Raw genomic sequence first — 25,822 nt, forward strand, 5'->3', positions numbered from 1 at the left:
GTGTGGGTAAGCTCAGACGGTCGTGTTTGTTAGGAGCAAGCAGCAACTCCTGTAATTAAATCATTTATAGGGATTGTTTATGACTCCCATATCAAAGTAGAATTTAAGCTGCTCTGTCTTACGGACCTTTAAATCAGTACCTGATGTTTTCCATTGTGTTTCAGACTCAGTCTGGATTTCATTCACAGCTTAACCTATTTACAGTGCAGCCTGTTACCATTCTATGGGTGCTCTGTGGGTGAGAGCTGAGCTGCTGTGAATAAAAGGTCTCTGCTATGCAAATAAATAATGCCATAAAATCTAACAGGGTGTTTTTCTGCAAGCAGCGAGTGGGCACTGGCTAAACTCTCACCACATGTTTAATTAACAGAGAGAAGAAAAGTAGAAAGTGTAGCATGGAGAGAGAGAGAGAGAGCTACGGGGGGCAACTTCAATTTAGGATCCTCATTTTAAATGGCTGGAATGCTCAGTTCTGCGTTGGCAGTCTCCCCATAAGCTGTGTGTGTGTCTGTGTTAGGGCTGGAAATGGCCAGGGACCTCACAAAACCATATTATCACAATACTTAGGTATCGATACAATGTATTGCGATTTTCACAACTCTATATGTATTACGATTCGATACGGCGATTTTATTGCGATTCGATGTTCCGAACATATTGCTCTGTATATGTCTGCTGCAGAGAGACAAGAGAGAGCATGAGAAAATGAGTTTTGATCAGTTAGGGAAATAAAAGTGCTGAAAATATGTTGGCTCACTGTTTAAAAAGAACAAGCTATAGGATGAAAAATACTGGATTTTTGGCACAGGTACAGCCAGCTGACAAGCGCTAGCTAACGCTACCTAGCAAAACCAAAATAAAGGAATAATTGATACTTGAAGTAGCGATATAATATCGTCCAAAATAATATTGCAATGTGTAACTATATCCATTTTCCCCAATCAGTAGTCTGTCTATGTGTGATGTCCTTAAACAGTCTCCCATAAAGCAGCTGGTGGGAGCCTTATTGCACACAGCTCAGATCACACTCCTCCTCGTGACAACACATTATACACAGAAAATATCATAATGGTCAAACACAACTAACCAGCCAACTGTAAATAAACTGCAGGCATGTTTTAATTGTCATGGAAGGGGTGAACACACAGCAGTGTGAACTAGTACATACTCCGACATATTTTATTCCCATGTCACTTCTGAAAGAGTTATCTTTGTGTTCATTCCTGATAAACACATTGTAACTGGAGAAATGTGTACATGCCAGTGAAACGTTGTGAATGGGAGAGATGGTGAGAGAGGTGTCTTGCTGTGGGATGCTGGCTCTAGGCAGGTGTCAGCTGCCAGGTGTCTTCCAGTGTGTAGTGTACAGCAGGATTATACAGTAGGCGGAGTCATGGCTGGATCCCATAATAATAGCCCCGGAACAGAAGGCCACCTGCAGGACTGCTGCTTTCAGCACTGAGTGGGTCTGTCTCTGTCTCCTCTAATCCCCCCCACCACCACGCACACACACACACGCACGCACGCACGCACGCACAAACACGCACGCACGCACACACACACACACACACACACACACACACACACACACACACACACACACACACACACACACACACACACACACACACACACACAGAGAAAGACAGACAGACACAAACACACACAGGTTCCCACCAGCTCCTCCGAACTGGCAGTTCTCTCTGCTGTAAAGAACACAGCCTATCACCACAAGTGTAGCCAGACAGCCAGATATCTTATCGGTGACTGTACTGGTTGAAAACAACATGCTTACAGCTGCTGTGAGAATCCTAAGGTCCAAAATGATGATGATTTAGTTTTGAACAGGAATTTGGACACATAGCTTATAAAAATCTGTTCGCTTGGCTATAGTTTCAGTACAAGGTGTGAAGACATATTTCTCATATCCTGTCTGGGAACCTGGGACGCTTGCATCCCACCCTAGTCAACAGCCAGTTGACTCGCGTCGCGTGAAATACAAATACCTCATAAAAGCTATAACTTCAATTTCTCAAACATATGACTATTTTACACCATTTTATAGATACACCTCTCCTGAATCAAACCATGTTGTCCGATTTCAAAAAGGCTTTACAGCAAAAGCAAAACATTATATTATGTTAGGATAGTACCCTGCCAAAAAAATCACACTGCCATTTTCAAAGCAACTAGCATGCATCACAAATACCCAAAACACAGCTAAATGCAGCACTAACCTTTTACAATCTTCATCAGATGACACTCCTAGGACATCATGTTACACAATACATGCATTTTTTGTTCGATAAAGCTCATATTTATATATAAAAACAGCATTTTACATCGGCGCGTGACGTTCAGAAAATATTTTCCCTCAAATGCTTCCGGTAATGTAATATTGTCATTCAAAGAATTATAGATTAACATCTCGTGAATGAAACCGCATTGCCAGATTTAAAAATAACTTTACTGGGAAATCACACTTTGCAATAAACGAGGTGCTATGCTCAGAAAAATAGGCTAGGCGATACAGGTTAGCGCCATCTTGGAACCATCTAAAATCAAATATACTATTGTAAATATTCCCTTACCTTTGATTATCTTCATCAGAAGGCACTTCCAGGAATCCCAGGTCCACAACAAATGTAGTTTTGTTCGAAAAAGTTAATAATTTATGTCCCAATAGCTCCTTCTTGTTAGCGCGTTCCGAAGACTACTGATAATGTACTGAAGCACGCGGGACTTGTCGTCACGAATGTGCAAAAAAATATATTTACGTTCGTTCAAACATGTCAAACGTTGTATAACATAAATCTTTAGGGCCTTTTTCAATCAGAGCTTCAATAATATTCAAGGCGGACGATTGCATTATCTTACTAAACGTTTCGGAACGAAAGGGTACCCACGGGCGCTCGCGTCGTAGTAGTAATGGCCCTCCCCCTATGACCAACTTTCCAGGCCTCTCGTTCGGTCAGTTTTTACCGGAGAAGACTCAAACAACTTTGTAAAGACTGTTGCATCTAGTGGAAGCCTTAGGAAGTGCTAAATGAATCCTAACTCACGGTGTGTTTCATAGGCAAAGTGTTGAAGGTGATTCCACAAATCAGATTTCCACTTCCTGCATGGAATCTTCTCAGGTTTTGGCCTGCCATATGAGTTCTGTTATACTCACAGACACCATTCAAACAGTTTTAGAAACTTTGGAGTGTTTTCTATCCAAATCGACTAATTATATGCATATTCTAGTTACTGGGCAGGACTAGTAACCAGATTAAATCGGGTACGTTTTTTATCCGGCCGTGCAAATACTGCCCCCTAGCCCCAACAGGATATGAAGTATGTGTTATTGTATCACTGTGTACTGACGTGTCTCCTTCTCTCTCGTGTGCAGCTGATCTCATCGATGTTTTGCGGGTGCTGGAGCTGTCGGACCACATGGAGGGGGTGTCCATGGAGGCTGGCCTCTGCACCAGCAGGAAGGACATGGAGGAGACAGACATGGCCTATAGGATAGACAAGAAGATCCAGCTCAGTGTACCCACCAAACACCTCTTCCCAGGTAACAACAATCTGTAGAGATGTAGTACACATCCAATGAATCTGAGTCATGGTGTATGTATGGTAATTGCAGTGAATCCTAAGCTTCACTGTAACACAACTGACCTGACTTTGTTCTCCCTCTTCTCCATGGGCGTATGTCTTAGGGTGTAGTAGCACAGGCCATTATTAATTTTCATTGAAGTTCAGATGTGTGATATTGTTATTTTGGGAGGGGCAGTGGGTCTTGCCAATGTGGGAGTCCCCAGGGTGGTGTGTTGCTACCTACTGTGTTCTCCACTGTATGACTGTATTGACTGACTGTATGACTGAATATATGACTGACTGTGTGGCTGACTGTATGACTAACTGTAAGACTGACTGTATGACTGACTGTATGGCTGTATGACTGACTGTATGACTGACTGTATGACTAACTGTATGACTAACTGTATGACTGACTGTATGACTGACTGTATGGCTGTATGACTGACTGTATGACTGACTGTATGACTAACTGTATGACTAACTGTATGACTGACTGTATGACTGACTGTATGACTGTCTGTATGACGGTATGACTGTATGAATGACTGTATGACTAACTGTATGACTGACTGTATGACTGACTGTATGACTGTCTGTATGACTGTATGACTGTATGAATGACTGTATGACTGGCTGTATGACTGACTGTATGACTGTATGACTGACTGTATGACTGTCTGTATGACTGTATGACTGTATGAATGACTGTATGACTGGCTGTATGACTGACTGTATGACTGGCTGTATGACTGACTGTATGACTGTATGACTGACTGTATGACTAACTGTATGACTGACTGTATGACTGGCTGTATGACTGGCTGTATGACTGTATGACTGTATGACTGTATCGCTGACTGTATGACTGACTGTATGACTGACTGTATGACTAACTGTATGACTGACTGTATGGCTAACTTTATGACTGACTGTGTGACTGTATGACTGACTGTATGACTGACTGTATGACTAACTGTATGACTGGCTGTATGACTAACTGTGTGACTGACTGTATGACTGACTGTCTGACTGTATGACTGACTGTATGACTCACTGTATGACTAACTGTGTGACTGTATGACTGACTGTATGACTGACTGTATGACTAACTGTGTGACTGACTGTATGACTGACTGTATGACTGGCTGTATGACTGTATGACTGACAGAATGACTGACTGTATGACTGACTGTAAGACTGACTGTATGACTGTATGACTGACTGTATGACTGACTGTATGACTGTAAGACTGACTGTATGACTGTATGACTGACTGTATGACTGACTGTATGACTAACTGTATGACTGACTGTATGACTGGCTGTATTACTGACTGTATGACTGACTGTATGACTGTATGACTGACTGTATGACTGACTGTATGACTGTATGATAACTGTATGACTGACTGGGTGACTGACTGTATGACTGACTGTATGACTGTATGACTGACTGTATGACTGACTGTATGACTGACTGTAAGACTGACTGTATGACTGTATGACTGACTGTATGACTGACTGTATGACTGTAAGACTGACTGTATGACTATATGACTGACTGTATGACTGATTGTATGACTAACTGTATGACTGACTGTATGACTGGCTGTATGACTGACTGTATGACTGACTGTATGACTAACTGTACGACTGACTGTATTACTGTATGACTGACTGTATGACTGTATGACTGACTGTATGACTGTATGACAAACTGTATGACTGACTGTGTGACTGACTGTACGACTGACTGTATGACTGTATGACTGACTGTATGACTGACTGTATGACTGACTGTATGACTGACTTGAATATTTTTTCATTGGATACAGAAATTGCATTATGTATTTTTACATAAAAAAACAGTGTCGGGAGCAACATTATTTTAGCACATCAGAGAACAACAGAGTAGAAAAGGTCAATATTATCCACAACAATTGTTCCTCCTTCCCCCCAGACTCGTTGTTCCCTGTGGACTTCTCCCTGATGACAACAGTGAGGGCAAAGAAGAACACCCAGTTCTTCCTGCTGTCTGTGTATGATGAGCAGGGTGTACAGCAGCTGGGACTGGAGGTGGGCCGCTCGCCTGTCTTCCTGTACGAAGACCACCAAGGACAGCCCTCCCCGGAGCTCTACCCCATCTTCAAGAAGATCAACTTGGCTGATGGAAAGTGGGTACTACCCCTGGCCTGATGTCCTTGGTTCTTGACTGGGACTTCTTCTCAAAACCCAAACTCTATAACCCCTGATTTATGATTGACACATATTGACATGATTGGGTGAGATTCACCTGCATCGTGTCATTTGGTTGGCCATTGGGTATCACCGTTACCTGACCCAAAATATGCAGTTTCCTCAGTATGTGATCTCACTTGAACGTGGCACACACAACTCACACAATGTGCTTGACTCACAGTGACCTGGAGCCATAGAGGACACACATAGATCACATTAGTACCATAGAGATCTTGGCTCACAATACAAGGTCAATGGCTTGACTTGACCCTGTAAAATACTACAATGTGATTCAATGCATTTGACCTTAGAAAACCCTTCCTCAGAATACTGCATACAGGTGCTGCCTCCTTCTAACTGAACCAAAGTTACCTACATTCAACCTGACACTTCATATTGCTACATCTGCATTATAAAGATATCACTACACTATACTAATCCATCTCTACCTCTCTGTCTGTCCAGGTGGCACAGAATAGCCTACAGTGTGGAGGGCAAGTCAATCACCCTGTACCTGGACTGTGAGAAGGTGCAGACTCTGGAGTTACTGAGAGGGGACAATCCCCTGGTCAGCACGGAGGGGGTGACCGTGTTTGGAACACGACTACTGGACGAGGAGGTGTTTGAGGTAGGACACCAGGGTGAGGGAGTCAGGGTTGGGTGTGAATGAAGTAGTGTCATGGACTGTATGTAGGATTTGGTATGAATGTACTGTAGTCTCATCGGTAGCAGAAAACAAACTGGTTCATTCTGGTATTGGATCTGAGGAACATCAATGTTATTTGTTGGAACTTGTTTTAACTGGATTCTTGGCATAACGTAATATTCCCTCACTCATCTTTGCTCACTCCTCGGAGCATAGCGCCTTGACAAATGGATCTCCACGCCGTCTTATTCTAGGCCAGGTCCCAGGCTGATGTGGTGTTGAGTCCCAGGTTGTGTATGTCATTGTCCAACTGGTTGGACGACCTGGTTCTCAGTCTTCCTCTTGGGCCTGGCCAGTTGGGGGATGATTCCTTCAGGGTAAGGGCAGGCTCCAGAGGTGGGATTGATCTGACCAGGTGACCGAACAGTCGGAATCAGGAGGCTCTGACCAGGGAGGAGACGGAGTTGGTCCATATTTTGACGTATTGTGGAGTTCTGGATGTTTTATAAAAAATATATATATTTCACCTTTATTTAACCAGGTAGGCAAGTTGAGAACAAGTTCTCATGTACAACTGCGACCTGGCCAAGATAAAGCAAAGCAGTGCGACAAAAAAAACAACGCAGAGTTACACAGGGGATAAACAAAGTCAATAACACAATAGAAAAATCTATATACAGTGTGTGCAAATGTAGTAAGATAAGATAAGGCAATAAATAGGCCATAGTGGAGAAATAATTACAATTTAGCATTAACACTGGAGTGATAGATGTACAGATGATGATGTGCAAGTAGAGATACTAGAGTGCAAATGAGCAAAAAAAATAACAATATGGGGATGAGGTAGTTGGGTGGGCTATTTACAGATGGGCTGTGTACAGCTGCAGTGATCGGTAAGCTGCTCTGACAGCTGATGCTTAAAGTTAGTGAGGGAGATATAAGTCTCCAGCTTCAGGGATTTTTGCAATTCGTTCCAGTCATTGGCAGCAGAGAACTGGATGGAAAGGTGGCCAAATGAGGAATTGGCTTTGGGGGTGACCAGTGAAATATACCTTCTGGAGCGAGTGCTACTGGTGGGTGTTGCTATGGTGACCAGTGAGCTGAGATAAGCCGCTGCTTTACCTAGCAAAGACTTATTAATGACCTGGAGCCAGTGGGTTTGGCGACGAATATGTAGCGAGGGCCAGCCAAAAAGAGCATATAGGTGACAGTGGTGGGTAGTATATGGGGCTTTGGTGACAAAACGGATGGCACTGTGATAGACTACATCATATTTGCTGAGTAGAGTGTTGGAGGCTATTTCGCCAAAGTCAAGGATCGGTAGGATAGTCAGTTTTACGACGGTATGTTTGGCAGCATGAGTTGAAGGAGGCTTTGTTGCGAAATAGGAAGCCGATTCTAGATTTAATTTTGGATTGAAGATGCTTAATGTGAGTCTGGAAGGAGAGTTTACAGTCTAACCAGACACCTAGGTATTTGTAGTTGACCACAGATTCTAAGTCAGAACCGCCCAGAGTAGTGATGCTAGTCGGGAAGGCGGGTGCGGGAAGCGAACGGTTGAAGAGCTTGCATTTAATTTTAGTAGCATTTAAGAGCAGTTGGAGGCCACGGAATAAGTGTGGATGTGGTCGCACCATGTGATGCCCAGTATGCGGCAGAGGAACTCGGAGTCAAAGGCATCCAGGCGAAGTGTGAGGTCCAGGGTGAGGGTCCATGACGTGTGAGGTCCAGGGTGAGGGTCCATGACGTGTGAGTGTGAGGTCCAGGATGAGGGTCCATGACGTGCGAGGTCCAGGGTGAGGGCCAGACGAGGTAGGGTAAGGAGGTCCAGGGTGAGGGTCCATGACGTGTGAGTGTGAGGTCCAGGGTGAGGGTCCATGACGTGTGAGGTCCAGGGTGAGGGTCCATACGGTGAGGTCAGGGTGAGGGTCCATGACGTGTGAGGTCCAGGGTGAGGGTCCATGACGTGTGAGTGTGAGGTCCAGGATGAGGGTCCATGACGTGCGAGGTCCAGGGTGAGGGTCCATGACGTGTGAGTGTGAGGTCCAGGGTGAGGGTCCATGACGTGCGAGGTCCAGGGTGAGGGTCCATGACGTGTGAGTGTGAGGTCCAGGGTGAGGGTCCATGACGTGCGAGGTCCAGGGTGAGGGTCCATGACGTGTGAGTGTGAGGTCCAGGGTGAGGGTCCATGACGTGCGAGTGTGAGGTCCAGGGTGAGGGTCCATGACGTGCGAGGTCCAGGGTGAGGGTCCTCACGCCGTGGGGAGGTGTAGTCTTCCCCAGCGATAATCCACCTTAGAGGCAGCCTTGGCTTCATCAGCAAGGGTGTCATACCACTTCTGTTTGTCCCTTATTCTTATCTCGTAGGTCAAGACGGTCCAGGGTCAAGTCATTCTAGTCCGTCTGAGTAGAATATCATTTTTGTTGAGGTTTTACGGCAGTAGCTCTCCGGTAGCTTGTCTGGATGTGGTATCAACTACTGGGATCATCGACATTGAGTGTACAAAACATTAGGAACACCTGCTCTTTCCATGACATAGACTGACCAGGTGAATCCAGGTGAAAGCTATGATCCCTTATTGATGTCACTTATTCAATTCACTTCAATCAGTGTAGATGAAGGTGTATGTGTGCCATTCAGAGGGTGAATAGGCAAGACAGAATATTTAAACACGCTTTTGAACTCGGGATGTGGTAGTAGGTGCCAGGCGCACCGGTGTCAGTGTGTCAAGAACTGCAATGCTGCTGGGTTTTTCACTCTAAACAGTTTCCTGTGTGTATCAAGAATGGTCTATCACCCAATGGACATCCAGCCAACTTGACACAACTGTGGGAAACATTGTTGTCAACATGGGTCAGCATCACTGTGGAACGCTTTCGACACCTTGTAGAGTCCATGGCCCGACGAACTGAGGCTGTTCTGAGGGCAAAAGGGGGTTCAACTCAATATTAGGAAGGTGTTCCTTATTTTTTGTACACTCAGCGTATATGAGCCATTGCCTAGACAATACCGCAAGGAGGTTAACACTCTGACTTAAACCCTAATACAATATACCTACTATAAATTCTACTTGAAGCCCTGAAGAAAGGATTTTATTGAGGCGTGAATGAGATCCTCTAAAGCCACAACGGACGAGATTAAAGTAAGCATTATTTCCACATGAGCTTAATTCATCAAATATGCCTGTTAAACCAGTGGAGATATGCACTCGTCATATATTAGCTGAATATTCTGACATGAACCCGCAGGGGATCCCGATCCCACTAACCTTGTTTTAACTCGGATGACTTTCTCTTCCCATAACCTCCTTTCTGTCCCGGCCCACACATATGAAAGAGATGGCACATTCCATCACATACTCCACTAATTGTGTTCAGTTTTGAACATGCAAACTGGAGCAGTATGTGTTGTTGCTGTAAGCTCTAATGGGGTGTGAATGGGAGGGGTGGAGAACGGTTGAGAGTGGAGCAGCAGATAGGGGAGGTTGTTTGCAGAAGGGAGGTACTGTTCAGACATGATCTGCTCTGGCCACATCTTTTCTACTGTGATCAAATACCTGGAAATGACACTCAACATTTGTATTTGTTTGAGTGAATTTGGATGTTTTGGAGAATGTGTGGTGTTAGAGGTGTTGCCATTTGAACAGACAGCTTTATATTTTGACCTTTCAGAGTGTGTGTGAACATGTCAATGAATGTGTGAGTGTTGTTCATGCCTGCTGATTGGGAGGATTGATCTTGTGGGAAGAGGAATTTCCCAGTCGTCAGTGTTTATCCCTACGGCGACACTCGTCAGGGCTGCTGTCCTCATCATTATCCCTGAGTAGCTGTGGAGGGCAAAGGTCACATATTTAATGACGGCTTGGGTTGTTTGAGCTTGGTGAAAGTGTTTGGGGAAATGACAATGCCATTATGGAACCTTAAAATTGAAATGGACACTGAACAGTGAGTTATGATGTGTAGTTAAATGTGTGTGTGTGTGTGTGTGTGTGTGTGTGTGTGTGTGTGTGTGTGTGTGTGTGTGTGTGTGTGTGTGTGTGTGTGTGTGTGTGTGTGTGTGTGTGTGTGTGTGTGTGTGTGTGTGTGCCGTACATATGTGCTTTCAAATCAAGCAATAAAAAGATAAATGAATTCCAAGTAAAGCTCATATTCTTTTATTTTCATTTCCCTGACCCTGTTCCATAAGTCATTCCCAATGTCTCTCCCAGGATAGTGTGCAGTCCTAGTCCATTGTAATTCCAATGCAGCTCCACTCTTAATTCAGTAGCCTCCAGCATAAAGAGAGCCGAGTAGAGCAGCAGTCCCATCTCTGCTCATGTCCGCAGGCCCTGAGACACAGAGGGGGAGAGTAGGAGGGGGTCACAGAGCACACACCCTCCCATCTCTCAGGCCCCTCAGGGTACCACCCCAACCCAGACTTTGCATACTTGAGATATTGTAAAAGTACAGAGGAAGGGTTATTATCTGGCCCTAATGGGTTAATGTACACAAACTTCAGTCTTCTCAGCTTTCACCCTCTCAGAACCAGATGTCCCCTGATGTTCTCGCGTAGACAATAACTATACAATCTCCCTCTAGCCACGCCCCCACACAATAACCCCCCCTCCCGCTGATGCCTTAACTTTACCTCAACTGCTTCTCCTACTCCATAAGTAAAGCTTAATAGCCTCCCATGCCATTAGGTTCATCCTCCCCCTCTTACTTTAACAGACACCCCTCTTTCTCCAATTAAGCAATGCCTCCCCTGAACATTCCTTGCATAAAACAACTGTAAAGATCCATTTTCACCCCAACCCCATCTTTCAAAACATCCCATTTATCGTTCCTCAGGCTGCAAAAAAAACCCATCCTTATGACTAATACCCATCAATTATCAACATTCTCTTTAGCATTGTGAGTGTGTGAGAGGCCAGCTCATGTGTCCCATGTTGAATGGCTATGGGTCAGGGCTGTGTTGACCTGGATGAGGCTGGTACTGGGGGAGAGGTTAGAGGTTGGCCTTGTTCGCAGGCCCGTTCTGTTCCTAGGACCTGGTTCTGTTCCAGGAGGGATCCAGGGGGCCAGTGTTCCGGCCCAGTTTCCCCAGCGTGGGAGAACATAGTGTGGGAGCTTGGGGACGGTGGTCAGCCCCTAATGCCTCTATTGCTTCCAGATTGCCTTCAAATGACTGTTGGTGTTGTTTACACACGTGCACAGCCACGGACACAAGAATGTGCACGTACATACTGTACGCACACACACACACACACACACATGCACGTACACATAAAGCAATCATTTAACTGTCCACAAGTCTGAATGTATTGTCTGGGCTCTATGTGAGCTGTTTGTGTGTTTTTTGCCTTGTCTCACACTTAGATATGATCCAGCCCAGTGTTTATGTGTGAACAACATCTGGCCATGTCTGTCTGTCTGTCTGTATTAATCATTGTATTATTGCTGTGAGTAATCAGGCCTCTTTAGAAAACATTCAGTCTTGGTGTTGGTTTGGCTTGATGTTGGGTTGTTATCAAGCGTGTCTTAAAAGGGCAGTTTTGATATTGATAGAGGAATCTCATGGATAGCTGGAGAGATTGGAAATGCTGCATTCATTAGTCAAGGTCTGTCTGTTGTAGATGCATTTCTTCCTTTCTAGTGATTGTATTCAGATGTTTTGATATCTGTTGCCCTGCAGGCTAGTAAGGAGCTACGAATTGCTCCTTGTTTACTGTAGTGAGGTGAGGTTTAGTCATATTCAGTGCAGTATGTGTTGTTGTTGATGTTGTTGTTGTTAGGGGTTCAAGCAGCGAAGCTGGTAATACCCTATTGTATTTCTTCTGGTTCATTATTATTATACCGTATTCTTCCCCCAAGGAAAATAACATGCAAATTCCTGTGAGATGGTAAGTCTAGGAGGGCACAACTTGGCATGATAGTAAAGGCCCATGGATCACACCCTCTCATGCAATCCCATGCCAATTGGCCACATTGTGGCACTACAACAAGCGATTGAAAATGCTAAATTGTAAAGCTCATGCTACTCATCCTGTGTGATGGAGAGTCATGCAATTTGGTACATAGGTCCCACTCCTCACAAGGAACAAATTTGCCTCATGGACCTATAAGGTCCGCCATGATGCATTTTCCGCCATTTAGAATGATGTGAAAAACACTTAAAACACTACTCTGGCACCGAATGATTGATCTGCACAAAAAATGTATATATGGCATCTATGGAACAAGCTCTCTCAATGCACTATTTTTCAGTCGAGTATGTCAAACAACATGGCAACTACTCACCAATAAACATTCACATGGACCTGACTTGGCACATAAATACATAGAAATCTGACATAGATATTCATATTGTAATACAACTTGGTACATATGTTCCAAACACGGTTTAGACTCAACATATGCGAGCACATTTAGATCGACCACATGGTGGCGCTATAACGGGCACATATTTATATTTCTTGATCTGTTTGACTCAGAGTGGTGATATTTGGCACACATGCTCAGGGATATTAGTCTAGCTAACGTGTAAAGTATGGTTCATTTTAGCTGCACTGTGGCACTGTTGGACAGGAAAAACATTAATGCAAGCTCATTGGCTCATAGCAGCCATATTGTTTGAGCTAGAGTCCTGTAAAATAGAAGAAGCCACTTAAAGTGGTCAATATCATAAAAAATAGTTCAAAATACATTAAACTCATATAGCATAATCTGATTGATTTTTCGTTTGGATATTTGCAAAGCGTGGTAAGGAGCACAGAGTACAGCTCATCCTTGGGCGATGTGTCCAATTTGTCTTGATGGTGGCACAGTGGGCCCACAGCTTGAACCCCGACATTGCTGCTTGTAGCTATATTCATTGTTGTTGTTGTGTATAAACCTGTTGGTCCTATTAGCCCAGAGAGATACAGACTGTATAACAGTGCTACAAAGGAGTGTTTGATGACTCCTAGTTCAGGCCAGTTCTAGACAGTGTTTATAGAGTGAGATCTCATTAGTGGAGAAGAGGTGAAGTCCGTTCACTGTAGCTTTAACAAGGTCTTTATAATAAGGCCTTAATTGGCTGCTATGATAGGGAAATGGAAATGGGAAAAGAGAATACCACAACTGAATGTATTCAACTGAAATGTATCTTCCGCATTTAACCTAACCCCTCTGAATCAATACCAGCTAACTAGCACCACAGTGCAGGCCTGGGCACCATAAAGCAAGCCCCCACTTCCAACCACTCTAGTCCTATGTTAGTCAATGGATCAGCTCTATTGGCTGAAACATTGGTATCAAAGATCCATTACATTGTATACAGAGTATCCAATAGTACTAACCTACTGGAGATTCTTCTATCTTCAGTGGAGCTGACCCAGCCTGTGTGTCACTATGGGAACTAGACAGTACTGTATTTTTTATTTAACCTTTATTTAACTAGGTAAGTCAGTTAAGAACCAATTCTTATTTACAATGACAGCCTACTGGGGAACAGTGTGTTAGCTGCCTTGTTCAGTCAGGGGCAGAATGACAGATTTTTGCCTTGTCAGCTCGGGCATTCGATACAGCAACCTTTCAGTTACTGGCCCAATGCTCTAACCACTAGGCTACCTGCCGTCTCGCTCCCAGACTGTGGTCTTAGTCATCTACACGCATATTCTCCTCAGATATTTGCAGCCACTGTAATGTGCTGATAGATGGATAAGGATGACTCCATGTCTAAAGATGTACTCTGTGGCTCTGGCTCTGTACTGTAATGCTGTACATCTGCTGCGCAGGGAGAAAGTAGTCACGAAACTGACCAGCCGGCCGGCGCCAGCTAGGGGGAGCGGGGAGGGATACAGTACCAAAGGTGGAACAGGGCCTTTGATCTTTGGCTGAGAATCTCTCTCTCTCTTTCTCTCTCTCTCTCTCTCTCTCTCTCTCTCTCTCTCTCTCTCTCTCTCTCTCTCTCTCTCTCTCTCTCTCACTCTCTGAAAAGGTGTGGTAGAATTTGATGTTAATTGGGTTTTTCATCTCTGGAGCATTAACTGTTGTGTAACCTAGTAGTTTATGTTGGCTAAATACTGGCCTGAGATCTGTGCTCGGTGAGATCTGAGTGAAGCACTAATAAAAAGTGCTTGGTAATGAGCTGGGGACCATTAAGCTGGGTGTGCTAGCGTGTGTGGACTCAGTGGGACCAGAGGGAGATGGGGGGGGGGTCTATCTTTGTGTTTATGTGTACACACACTCTGGCCCTCCGGGGCAGGCTGGGGATGTAAAGGGGTGTTTGAAATGGGAGTGTGACGGATGTATTTGACTGTTATGTGTACACTCAGCACCCTGCCAGAAGCCTGGGAACAGAGGGGTTGTGGGAGCAGCAGTCACAGTAGTATTGGCCATTTTATACACACAGGATATTCACATGTGAAACGGCGTCAGCTCTATTAAACACATTCTCTTAGAGGTATGGCAACATCCTACTAAGCATTCCATTTCCCAGCCATTTTCAGCCTGGTCCTCCGAGGCCATCGCAGTGCTTCTCATAGACTGCAATGTCAGAGTGAATGTGCTGATCCTTTCTGTCCCTGTATGTTTGTCTGTGAGGTCAACATGATGCTTTTATGTTTTTATATATATATATGTGTGTGTGTGTGTGTGTGTGTTTGTTTTCCAGGGAGAGATCCAGCAGTTGTTGATTCTGGAGGACGCCCAGGCTGCGGCTGACTACTGCCTGCACTACATCCCTGACTGTGACTCTCCCCTGTCCTACAACAGACAGGCCCAGGACCCTGAGCAGGTCAGTACTCCAGCCACCAGGGGGAGACACTCTCTGACATACACACATACCCATACAGTACACACACACTATTCCACTCCTCCTTCATCTGTCTTGTTTTATTATCAGTGATTCATCCACCCAAAATATCATCTTCAAACTGTAACAGTATTTCTTTATTTCGGTCCTCTTCTCTCTCGGTTTATTTCTCTCTCCCTTCTTTCATATGTGTATGCAATGAAATAATCTGTTATACAGTAGTTGATGATGTAGGTTTCTGGCTGCTAGCAAAGAAACCAGGGTGGAATTCCATCTGTAGTTGGTGAACAGGGACACTGTAGATGCTAACATGACACACACAACCTCACAACCTCAGTAAAACTGCAAATGAACACAAAGACATGGATTACATTCTACATCTTCAATTAAACCCAGATGGTCCCTGATCATAATTTGATAATGGGACAGAGAGTGTATTTGTCTGGACAGCTTTAGAGTTGAACTCACATAGCGATATTTCCAGTTTGAGTTCTCTCTATGCTGGCTCAGTCAGGGCTCAACATTTCAGAGATACAGTTTCATGTTGAGGCTTTGTGCAGGTCCTGACTACACATCACAGTGCTGGCTGCTACAGCTGCTTCCTCAGCCCCTTGTTTCTCAGCCAACAGATAAAACGATGAACAAGCAGCATGCATATCAATAAGGTCTGCCAGAGACCTGCCCAGCCCTGCCCTCTGTAGCCCAGCCAATCCCAGCCCTGGCCATTTACTGTATCACATGATTTATCACTACCCAGTCTTCTCGGCCTAAGGGCCCGGAACACACCACTTAAACACAGGGAGGCCAGGCCGCAGCAGAATGAGACATCAGTCAGTCAGCATCAGAAGAAGCTCCTCTCCCTGTCTTTGATAGTGAGCCAGCAGCAGAGTGGTGCATCTCTCCCTTGGCTGTGTTGAGCTGCTTCAGCTTGAACACACACAGCCAGGAGCCCCGTAAATCTCACAGGATATCACCACTCTGGCTCTTCCCCTCTTCACCGGGCCTGCTTGGGCAATGGGATACACTTGGGAGAGATGAGTTATTATTATGATGTATGTGTGTGTCTTTATGTTGGAGAAAAGTGTTTTGGAGAGAGGGAGAGAGGAAAAGTAAGAAATATTGATTCATGCGGCCCGCAGGGAGATACTGTCAGGGTCTGTGAGAACAGTGTTCTGCGTGTAGCCTCCTACGCCTGGCTGTGTGTCTGGGTGTGTCCAATTCCTGGCGCTGCTCCTGGGACTGTCCATCAGTGTCAATCAGACGTAGAGCGTGTTGGCTATTCTAGATCTACAGCTGAGAAACCTGCTCCTGTGTCCAAGACCTTGTCAGCATCACTCTACTCACTTTATATCCTCCTCACACTGACCCTGTTTACAAACCATCACAATCTCCTCATCAATGTATTTACCAGACCAGATCTTCAACAACGTTCTCATACAAAGGTCTTCAATAATAGTGACAGATATGGATATGAGTTCAAAAAGGACATGAATGACATTTATGTTTACATATTTTAACAGCCCAACAGGGTCATAAACACACTGACCCCTGACCTCATGAGAAAGTATGTCCTCTCTGTTGACAGGCCAGTGGTAAACAGTGATAAATAAACAGTAGTCTCATTCAAGACTACTCTGTGTGTGTGTGTGTGTGTGTGTGTGTGTGTGTGTGTGTGTGTGTGTGTGTGTGTGTGTGTGTGTGTGTGTGTGTGTGTGTGTGTGTGTGTGTGTGTGTGTGTGTGTGTGTGTGTGTGTGTGTGTGTGTGTGTGTGGGAGTCATGATCTATGCCTAGCCCTACTGGATGTGTGCATAGTGTCTCTCTTTTCCTGGCATGTTATGTTTCAGGTATTTCACCATGTTGTTGTTTCCCTTGTTCGTGCCCCACCTCCTCCCTTGTACCCCTCCTTTTTCATAAAAGACCTCTCAACTTAATCCTGATCCCATGATACAAAGCAACGAGCCAGAGGAGCCAAAGAAACGCTACAAAAAAGACAGGAAAGGCAAAAAAGACAAAAAGAAGCGTGACAAGAAGGGGAGGGGCAAGAAGGAGTCGAGGAAGAAGAGAAAAGAAGGAGAGGCGGGTCCAGAGGAGGAGGGTTTCATCCAGGTGTCCACTGTTTTGCCCGAAAACCAATCCCAAGAAACCTACTATCCCACTGAAAAGCCATCTACGATGGAACTGTTCACTCCTGAAGCTGTCACCCCATCTGAAGCCCCTGACCAGACCACCATGATCCCAGAGAGGCCCACACACAGGCCTGACTCTGATATTGAGGACCCCTCCGTGGTGCCCAGTGCACTGCCTGAGTCAAAGGTCACTGAGGAGGTAGACTGAAAAGTTACAATGCAGCTCCCCTCCCCCTCCATCTCATCCCTAACAGAGCACTGACCCACTCTCCCAGAATGCCTCATCTACACCCTCTGTCAACCTGCTCCTCTCCTCACTATGACCTCTAACCTAACCAGCACTACCCTAATCACATTCCTCCTCTTCCAGGACTCACAATGGAACACGGAGAATCCCTGCATCCCTCTAGATCTAGATTAAGTAGAATATGCAGACAATCTAGAATTTAGACTGTGTTCTACACTGTGTTATAACACATAGACAACTGTGACTCAATTGTCACAGTAGTTGTTTATGGGTTGCAAGACATTTATATGAATGTAGTTGTGTGGATAACACTAGTTCTGTCTTTTGTAGTACCTGTAGTTGAACATACATATCTGAGTAAGTGGTATGTATGAGGTGTTGTGTGTTGTAGTTTTTCTGTGATATCTCCTTGACCTGAGAGTTTATGTCCTTACACAAACCCAGTCCAAACCTTTGATTTTAACGCTATACATGTATCCAAAACGGTATGTGTTGCATTCAGTCTTTCAAACGTTGTTTTGTCAGCAAATATGTTGGTAAAAATAAAGTCCCATGATTGAAATCTCTAAAGCTTATAATTTGCTACTTTTGCTAATTTGCTTATTTTCTTACTCTGGCTGTAAAGGCTGTCATAGTCCATGTCGTGCTGCCATCACTACTTGGTTGTGTAATATTCCATCACCATAGGATCATTAATAACACACACTGAGGCTTGCTACATGTATAACCTGCATATTCCCATAACCAACACCTGTGCTGCTAACTAGCTTAGCAAACTGTACGCTGTGATAGGCTGTGTAAAATGGAAGCGCTGGGCAAACACAGTGGACTGGGCAGACAGACAGACAGACCATAATGTTGCCCAGTGTCTCCATGGTTTCTGTTACCATGGTTCTGACCTTAAACGCTCTGGCCTTGTGCAGGAGGAGAGGCTGGATAAAAAGCCCCAGATGGAGGAGTTTGACGACAACTTCTACGGCGACCTGTACGATGACCTCGCCGTCTCCATGGTAACAGTGGGTCCCAATATCAGCGAGTACGAGGTCAGTTGAATTGAGATTTTGATATACTGTATGTTCATATGGTAAAGCTCAGTTTTAGCACCACTGTCATGTTCTGTAGCAGCTCAGTTTTTCATGTGGTCATTGGATCATGTGATTTACTGGCATGTTGTGTGGACTCGTAGGCTGTAGAGTACGAGGACATAAGTAACGAGACAGAGAACCAGGAGTATGAAGAGTATGAGACGTACGAGGACGGATATGGCTTTGCAGAGAGAGAGGGGGAGGATACCTGGGATGGAGAGGTAGAACTCATCAATCATTCAGTTCAACTGTATTCACCCAGAGACTGCTGAGACTGCTGTACATGACCTACAACTGCTGTACATGACCTACAACTGTATTCACTCAGAGACTGCTGAGACTGCTGTACATGACCTACAACTGCTGTACATGACCTACAACTGCTGTATATGACCTACAACTGCTGTACATGACCTACAACTGCTGTACATGACCTACAACTGCTGTACATGACCTACAACTGCTGTACACACAGTAGGTCATCAGTCACCTCACACGTCTGTTCATGTGTCTGTCCGTCTGTGTCTGTCTGTGCCTCAGGCCAGTGGCAGAGCACTGAAAGGAGAGAAGGGAGAGCCTGCCATCGTTGAACCGGTGAGCTTGAGTATTCAGACAGAATATTTCTCCTATTTCCCAATATTTTAGGATTTTTCTTTCAAGTCGGTGTTTTGTTCATGTAATCTTTATAACTCTATAAAGACTATATGGAGTATTTATGTTGAAATATCTCTGGTATGTACTGAATGTGTTTATATGTCATTGTCATATCTCTGTGATGTTGTGTAGGGTACACTGGTGGAGGGAGCAGTCGGACCCCCAGGACCAGAGGTAAAACCCCTGCTCCAAGTCATTACCACTAGATCATATGACATTGATAATACATTGAAACTACATTGAAACTACACTGATACTACATTGATACTACATTGAAACTACATTGAACCTACATTGAAACTACATTGAACCTACATTGAAACTACATTGAACCTACATTGAAACTACATTGATACTACATTGATACTACATTGAAACTACATTGAAACTACATTGAAACTACATTGATCCTACATTGATCCTACATTGATACTACATTGATACTACATTCATAACTATTACTCCATTGTATTGCCCACATTGTTACTACATTGATCCTACATTGATATTACATTGAAACTACATTGAAACTACATTGATACTACATTGAAACTACATTGAAACTACATTGATACTACATTGAAACTACATTGATACTACATTGATAACTATTACTCCATTGTTTTGCCCATATTGATACTATGGACCAGTGCTGATTGACTGTGTGTTTATTATCAAGGGTATTCCAGGTGGACCAGGACCAATGGGCCCCCAAGGACCCAGTGGAGACCCAGGTGATTTGGTGAGTATTCTACCCCGTGGAGTATTGACCCATAGTGGACTGTCCTCTGGGACAGTATGACCACAGTCAGGGTCCACAGGGACTGTCCTCTGGGACAGTATGACCACAGTCAGGGTCCACAGGGACTGTCTTCTGGGTTTGACCATAACCACAGATTGACCACAGCCTACACAAACAGGTCAGGGATGCTGTGACCTCACTGTGGTCTTGACCATAACCTTTCGGGGCTTAAGGGACTAAAGGACTGGTGATGACTCATGTGTGGGTTTTACCTAATTCACTCTGTTGGACTGTGTGTGTGTATGTGCGTGCCTTTGTGTGTTTGTGTTCCCTCCCTGAAAACCGCCTCACTCCCACAGACACAAACCAACAGATGCTCAGTCGTCTCTCGTGATCTAAAGGATTTTTAATGATGTTGTTGTAGTAGAAAAACATGGAGGTCTTCTAAGTTTCACCTCAAATCAAACACATCAAATCAGATCATCAAACAAACGCTTTCTTCTTTCAAAGCAGATCAGAAGCAAATGCATAAACAGTGTTCCATAATCCTTCCTGTCTACAGTATTTCATCTTCATTGTTTGTTATGCCTTACAGTATACAACAGTATTCTCAGTGTGACAGATACTGCAATAAAGGTTCCTATTGAGACAAAGGCCTTTGTCTCTGCTGCAGAGAGTCTAGGTGATTGTCAGTTTGGGATTAGCTCTAATTTTTTATGAGGTGCTTATGGGTACATTAGGCTTTTGATTGGGGCATCAAGCAGAAAATCATGAGCTGTTTCCCCTCCTCTCTAGAGACAAGCTAATTGATATGAACCTAAGAGTGAGTGACATGCCCTCTGGAACTGAAGCAGAGGTTGTTATAACAGAGATTGGATTTCAGGGATCATTCTCATGTGTTTAGCCAAATGTCCACATTGGAACACTCCCACATTGGAACACTCCCACTGTACATACTTGTGTTTACAGGCCTGTAATGTACATACTTGTGTTTACAGGCCTGTATTGTACATACTTGTGTTTACAGGCCTGTACTGTTCATACTTGTGTTTACAGGCCTGTATTGTACATACTTGTGTTTACAGGCCTGTACTGTACATACTTGTGTTTACAGGCCTGTATTGTACATGCTTGTGTTTACAGGCCTGTATTGTACTTACTTGTGTTTACAGGCCTGTACTGTACATACTTGTGTTTACAGGCCTGTACTGTACATACTTGTGTTTACAGGCCTATAATGTACATCCTTGTGTTGTTCACTGTATAAACCCTCATACAGTCATGAATAGTATCCTCCTCCCTCCCTCTCTCTCTCCCTTTGTCTCTCTCAGGGTCCTCCAGGACGTCCTGGTTTAGCTGGGGTTGATGGGATACCTGGTCCTCCAGGAACAATGCTGATGTTACCAGTAAGAATGAGATAAAACTCTCTTTATTTAAACTTCCCTCAGCTGAACACACTCTCATGTTCAGTTCCCATTGACTATGGCTGAATCCAAAATCACTCCCTTCCCCTCTGCCCTCAATTTGAGCATTCACGCGCGCTTCCCCCATTTGCACAAGTGTCCAAAAGCTGAGGGAGAGAAAATTATCGAAGTTGTAGGGGCTAATTAGACCCTCAGATAGCAGGGCTGCAGGCTTCAGGGCTGCAGGCTTTACTATCCTGACACGCACTGCAATATGTTTGGAGTATGTGCAATTTCATACAAAAGAATGGAGAGACGTGCCTGATTATATGCCACATGCATTGGTTTTGTCTAATTTTGAGACTTGACACAAATACCTTCAAATTAAATATTTAACTCTTACTGAGGTTTATATCTTGTAAAATGACATGAGGGATTTGTTCATTTCATGCTTGTTTTATTATTTAAAAGTGAAACATGAATTGCATCATTCAAGTCAAGAGTGTGCCCAGGGAGAGCCCTCCGAGGGAGTTGGTAGGGGTGTGGGGGTGGTTTGGGATTCCCCATATGTGAAGCTGTCCTGAGGGAGGGCAGTAACAGCTCTGAGCCACTAGGTGGAGCTGTGAGATTGAATGCTGATGAGGCCAGATTAAATCTACGTTGTGTATTCCCATAGATTTATACCTCATGTATTTCGGTTGATCACTCTACCCCCTTCTCGTGTAGTTCCAACATGGTGGTGATTCTCAGAAGGGGCCTGTGGTGTCGGCCCAGGAGGCCCAGGCTCAGGCCATCCTGCAGCAGACCAAGGTAACGTCTACCTGTCCACTACAACTACAACCTGGAACATCACTACTCCTTTTACATTAGAACTGAGCCTTAACTTATCTAACAATGTCCTTCTTACCCTTGTTTATTCCAGATGTCGTTGAAGGGACCTCCAGGTCCACTGGGTCTTACAGGGCGACCTGGCCCACTGGTAGGATACCCACCTAGTTCAAACCAAAGGCCACAATCTTAAATTCTACCTTATTCTCTATCTACACCTAGCAGATACTCTCCTGTCTACAGTCTACCACAATCACATTGACCCAAGCCCCTTTTGTCTCCATGCACATACAAACAATCAGCAATCTGATCATCACTAATGGGACTTAACAAGCTATTCTTTATATGTCCTTGTTTGGTTTGACTGTCTTTCCTCTGGGTGTTTAGGGTCTTACTGGTCCCTCTGGACTTAAAGGTGACGCTGGAGAACATGGCCCAAGGGTAAGAGGATATTCTATTTTGACTTGCTACCACAGAGCAGTCAAGGTCCATTTAGATTTTGATGCATCCTGCTGGTCTCACTCTCTCTCTGTCCCTCTCTCTATCCTCCCCCTCTGTCTATTATCTCTCTTTCCTCCTCCCCTTTCTCTGTCTATTCTCTCTCTCCTCCTCCTCCCCTCTCTCTGTCTGTTCTCTCTCTCCTCCTCCTCCTCCCTCTCTCTGTCTATTCTCTCTCTCCTCCTCCTCCCCTCTCTCTGTCTATTCTCTCTCTCCTCCTCCTCCTCCCTCTCTCTGTCTATTCTCTCTCCTCCTCCTCCTTCCCCCTCTCTGTCTATTCTCTCTCTCTCTCATCCTCATCCTCCCCTCTCTTTGTCTATTCTCTTTCTCTTCCCCCCTCTCTCTGTCTATTCTCTCTCTCTCTCTCCTCCTCCTCCCCTCTCTCTGTCTATTCTCTCTCTCTCCTCCCCCTCTCGTTGTCTATTCTCTCTCTCTCTCCCCCCTCTCTCTGTCTATTCTCTCTCTCTCTCTCTCTCTCTCTCTCTCTCTCTCTCTCTCTCTCTCTCTCTCCTCCTCCTCCTCCCCTCTCGCTGTCTATTCTCTCTGTCTCCTCCTCCTCCCCAACTCTCTGTCTATTTTCTCTCTCTCCTCCTCCTCCCCTCGCTATATCTATTCTCTCTCCTCCTCCTCCTCCTCCTCTCTCTGTCTATCTTCTCTCTCTCTCCTCCTCCTCCCCTCGCTATGTCTATTCTCTCTCCTCCTCCTCCTCCTCCTCTCTCTGTCTATCTTCTCTCTCTCTCCTCCTCCTCCCCTCTGGCTGTCTATTCTCTCTCCTCCTCCTCCTCCTCCCCTCTCGCTGTCTATTCTCTCTGTCTCCTCCTCCTCCCCCTCTCTCTGTCTATTCTCTCTCTCTCCTCTTCCCCTCTCTCTGTCTATTCTCTCTCTCTCCTCCTCCTCCCCCCTCTCTCTCTGTCTATTCTTTCTCAGGGTCCCCATGGTACCCCAGGTCCTGCAGGACTCAACGGGAAGTTAGGAAAGAGGGTGAGACTTCTTAGTGAGCTGTGCGACATTGTCGTCATGCTCCAGATACCTAACAGTGGACTGTAACTCTATACAGATGTTCTGAACTGTTGTTGTACTCCTTGATCAGATACAACCAACTGTTACCACAACACATCTTTTCTCTCTCGCCTTGCCTGTGCCTTCATTGACAGTAGTGTCAGTGGTAGTGTGTATGTTATGAGTGTTAGGGTGTGCTGTGTCCTTGCAGATGGCTGTGTTACTCTGTGTGTTTGTCCTCTCCTAGGGCCGGGCCGGAACGGATGGAGGGCGCGGAGCACCGGGGGAGACAGGGGGAAAAGTAAGCTCCCTAAAATCACATTTCATCACAGTGCAGTGGGTGAAAATCAAAGTAAATTGTGTTAAGGCAGAACCTCCGCTGCTCAGGTTTGTTTGTGTGTAGTGTACTGTACCTGCACAGTGGATAGTTTGTTTTGGAATGAACTGTACTACTGTTGTGTCTGGTAGTTAATCTGACTGATCCAATTTACTATGTGTTCTTGCGAGTTAGCAACAGGATTGTGAACGAATTAATGTTTCCACGGGAATTGTCGTATGAGGTCTTCATTTTCACTTGCTAAATAACCCTAGAGCTATCAGAGGTTCTAATACTGAGTTTATTAGTCATATTGACCACGCCAGCGGTTCAATAGTTTACAGCTGCAGGAAGAGCTTGGCAAATAAATGATGCTCCCCTGGACAGCAGTGTCTTCATCGGTCAGAACAGTGTTCCAGAACAGAACAGCTAACACTCTGGGCTCGCAGTCCCAGCCAGAGACACTACACACACACACACACACACACACACACACACACACACACACACACACACACACACACACACACACACACACACACACACACACACACACACACACACACACACACACACACACACACACGCGGAAGCCAGAGTATTAGCTGTTTTGTCCTGTTCTATGCTTAAACACTGTTCTGACAGATAAAGACACTGCTGTTCACACACACGCTCACACGCTGTTCCCAGTCAGAGCTAATAACACACTGCCAGATGGGAGAGTCCACAGGGAAGGTATCTCAATCTATTGTGTTTGTGTGTGTGTGTGTGTGTGTGTGTGTGTGTGTGTGTGTGTGTGTGTGTGTGTGTGTGTGTGTGTGTGTGTGTGTGTGTGTGTGTGTGTGTGTGTGTGTGTGTGTGTTGTAACTATGTTTCGATCTCATGCTCTTGAGTCTATTTATCCTCAGGGGGACAGAGGCTTCGACGGACTGCCAGGTCTCCCAGGAAACAAGGGCCACAGAGTGAGTGAGGACTAGCAACCCAAGTCCCTACTGTCTGTCTTTCGCTCCTCCTGAGACTGTGTGCGTGTTTTGACATTTATGTGTGGGAAGCATTTGTGACTGCTGATGTGTTTAATGGCATTGAACATCAAGTCTACATATATATGCCTTACACAGTATATCATGTATTTTCTCCTAGGGGGAGAGAGGGAAGCCTGGACCACATGGGCCTGATGGAGAGTCAGGAGAAAAGGTGAGGACAAAAAGCAACCATAAATGTACTATAGGGTCCTGCGGAGTAACCATACCCAGCATCCCCTTCAGCAAAGTAACCATACCCAGCATCCCCTTCAGCAAAGTAACCATACCCAGCATCCCCTTCAGCAAAGTAACCATACCCAGCATCCCCTTCAGCAAAGTAACCATACCCAGCATCCCCTTCAGCAAAGTAACCATACCCAACATCCCCTTCAGCAAAGTAACCATACCCAGCATCCCCTTCAGCAAAGTAACCATACCCAGCATCCCCTTCAGCAAAGTAACCATACCCAGCATCCCCTTCAGCAAAGTAACCATACCCAACATCCCCTTCAGCAAAGTAACCATACCCAGCATCCCCTTCAGCAAAGTAACCATACCCAACATCCCCTTCAGCAAAGTAACCATACCCAGCATCCCCTTCAGCAAAGTAACCATACCCAACATCCCCTTCAGCAAAGTAACCATACCCAGCATCCC

General features: G+C 45.0%; 1 protein-coding gene across 3 annotated transcripts in view; it reads left to right on the top strand.

Moving 5' to 3' along the window:
* The window catches only part of LOC106607203 (collagen alpha-1(XI) chain), an 86,593-nt gene that overhangs the window by 14,092 nt on the left and 46,679 nt on the right, over positions 1 to 25,822 (top strand). For 2 of the 3 annotated variants that reach the window (XM_014203915.2, XM_014203913.2), the window contains exons 2-19: positions 3,392 to 3,559; positions 5,545 to 5,758; positions 6,288 to 6,450; positions 15,104 to 15,226; positions 17,163 to 17,570; positions 18,542 to 18,661; positions 18,805 to 18,924; positions 19,244 to 19,297; positions 19,490 to 19,531; positions 20,037 to 20,099; positions 21,431 to 21,505; positions 22,229 to 22,312; positions 22,425 to 22,481; positions 22,718 to 22,771; positions 23,756 to 23,809; positions 24,075 to 24,128; positions 25,052 to 25,105; positions 25,284 to 25,337. In XM_014203915.2, the coding sequence (XP_014059390.2) occupies positions 3,392 to 3,559; positions 5,545 to 5,758; positions 6,288 to 6,450; positions 15,104 to 15,226; positions 17,163 to 17,570; positions 18,542 to 18,661; positions 18,805 to 18,924; positions 19,244 to 19,297; positions 19,490 to 19,531; positions 20,037 to 20,099; positions 21,431 to 21,505; positions 22,229 to 22,312; positions 22,425 to 22,481; positions 22,718 to 22,771; positions 23,756 to 23,809; positions 24,075 to 24,128; positions 25,052 to 25,105; positions 25,284 to 25,337 (1,961 nt within the window). The remainder of the gene's footprint in view (positions 1 to 3,391; positions 3,560 to 5,544; positions 5,759 to 6,287; positions 6,451 to 15,103; positions 15,227 to 17,162; positions 17,571 to 18,541; positions 18,662 to 18,804; positions 18,925 to 19,243; positions 19,298 to 19,489; positions 19,532 to 20,036; positions 20,100 to 21,430; positions 21,506 to 22,228; positions 22,313 to 22,424; positions 22,482 to 22,717; positions 22,772 to 23,755; positions 23,810 to 24,074; positions 24,129 to 25,051; positions 25,106 to 25,283; positions 25,338 to 25,822) is intronic. The other variant, XM_014203916.2, reaches the window with a different exon arrangement.

Source organism: Salmo salar, chromosome ssa06 (genome assembly GCF_905237065.1).
Source record: "Salmo salar chromosome ssa06, Ssal_v3.1, whole genome shotgun sequence".
Lineage (NCBI taxonomy): Eukaryota > Metazoa > Chordata > Actinopteri > Salmoniformes > Salmonidae > Salmo > Salmo salar.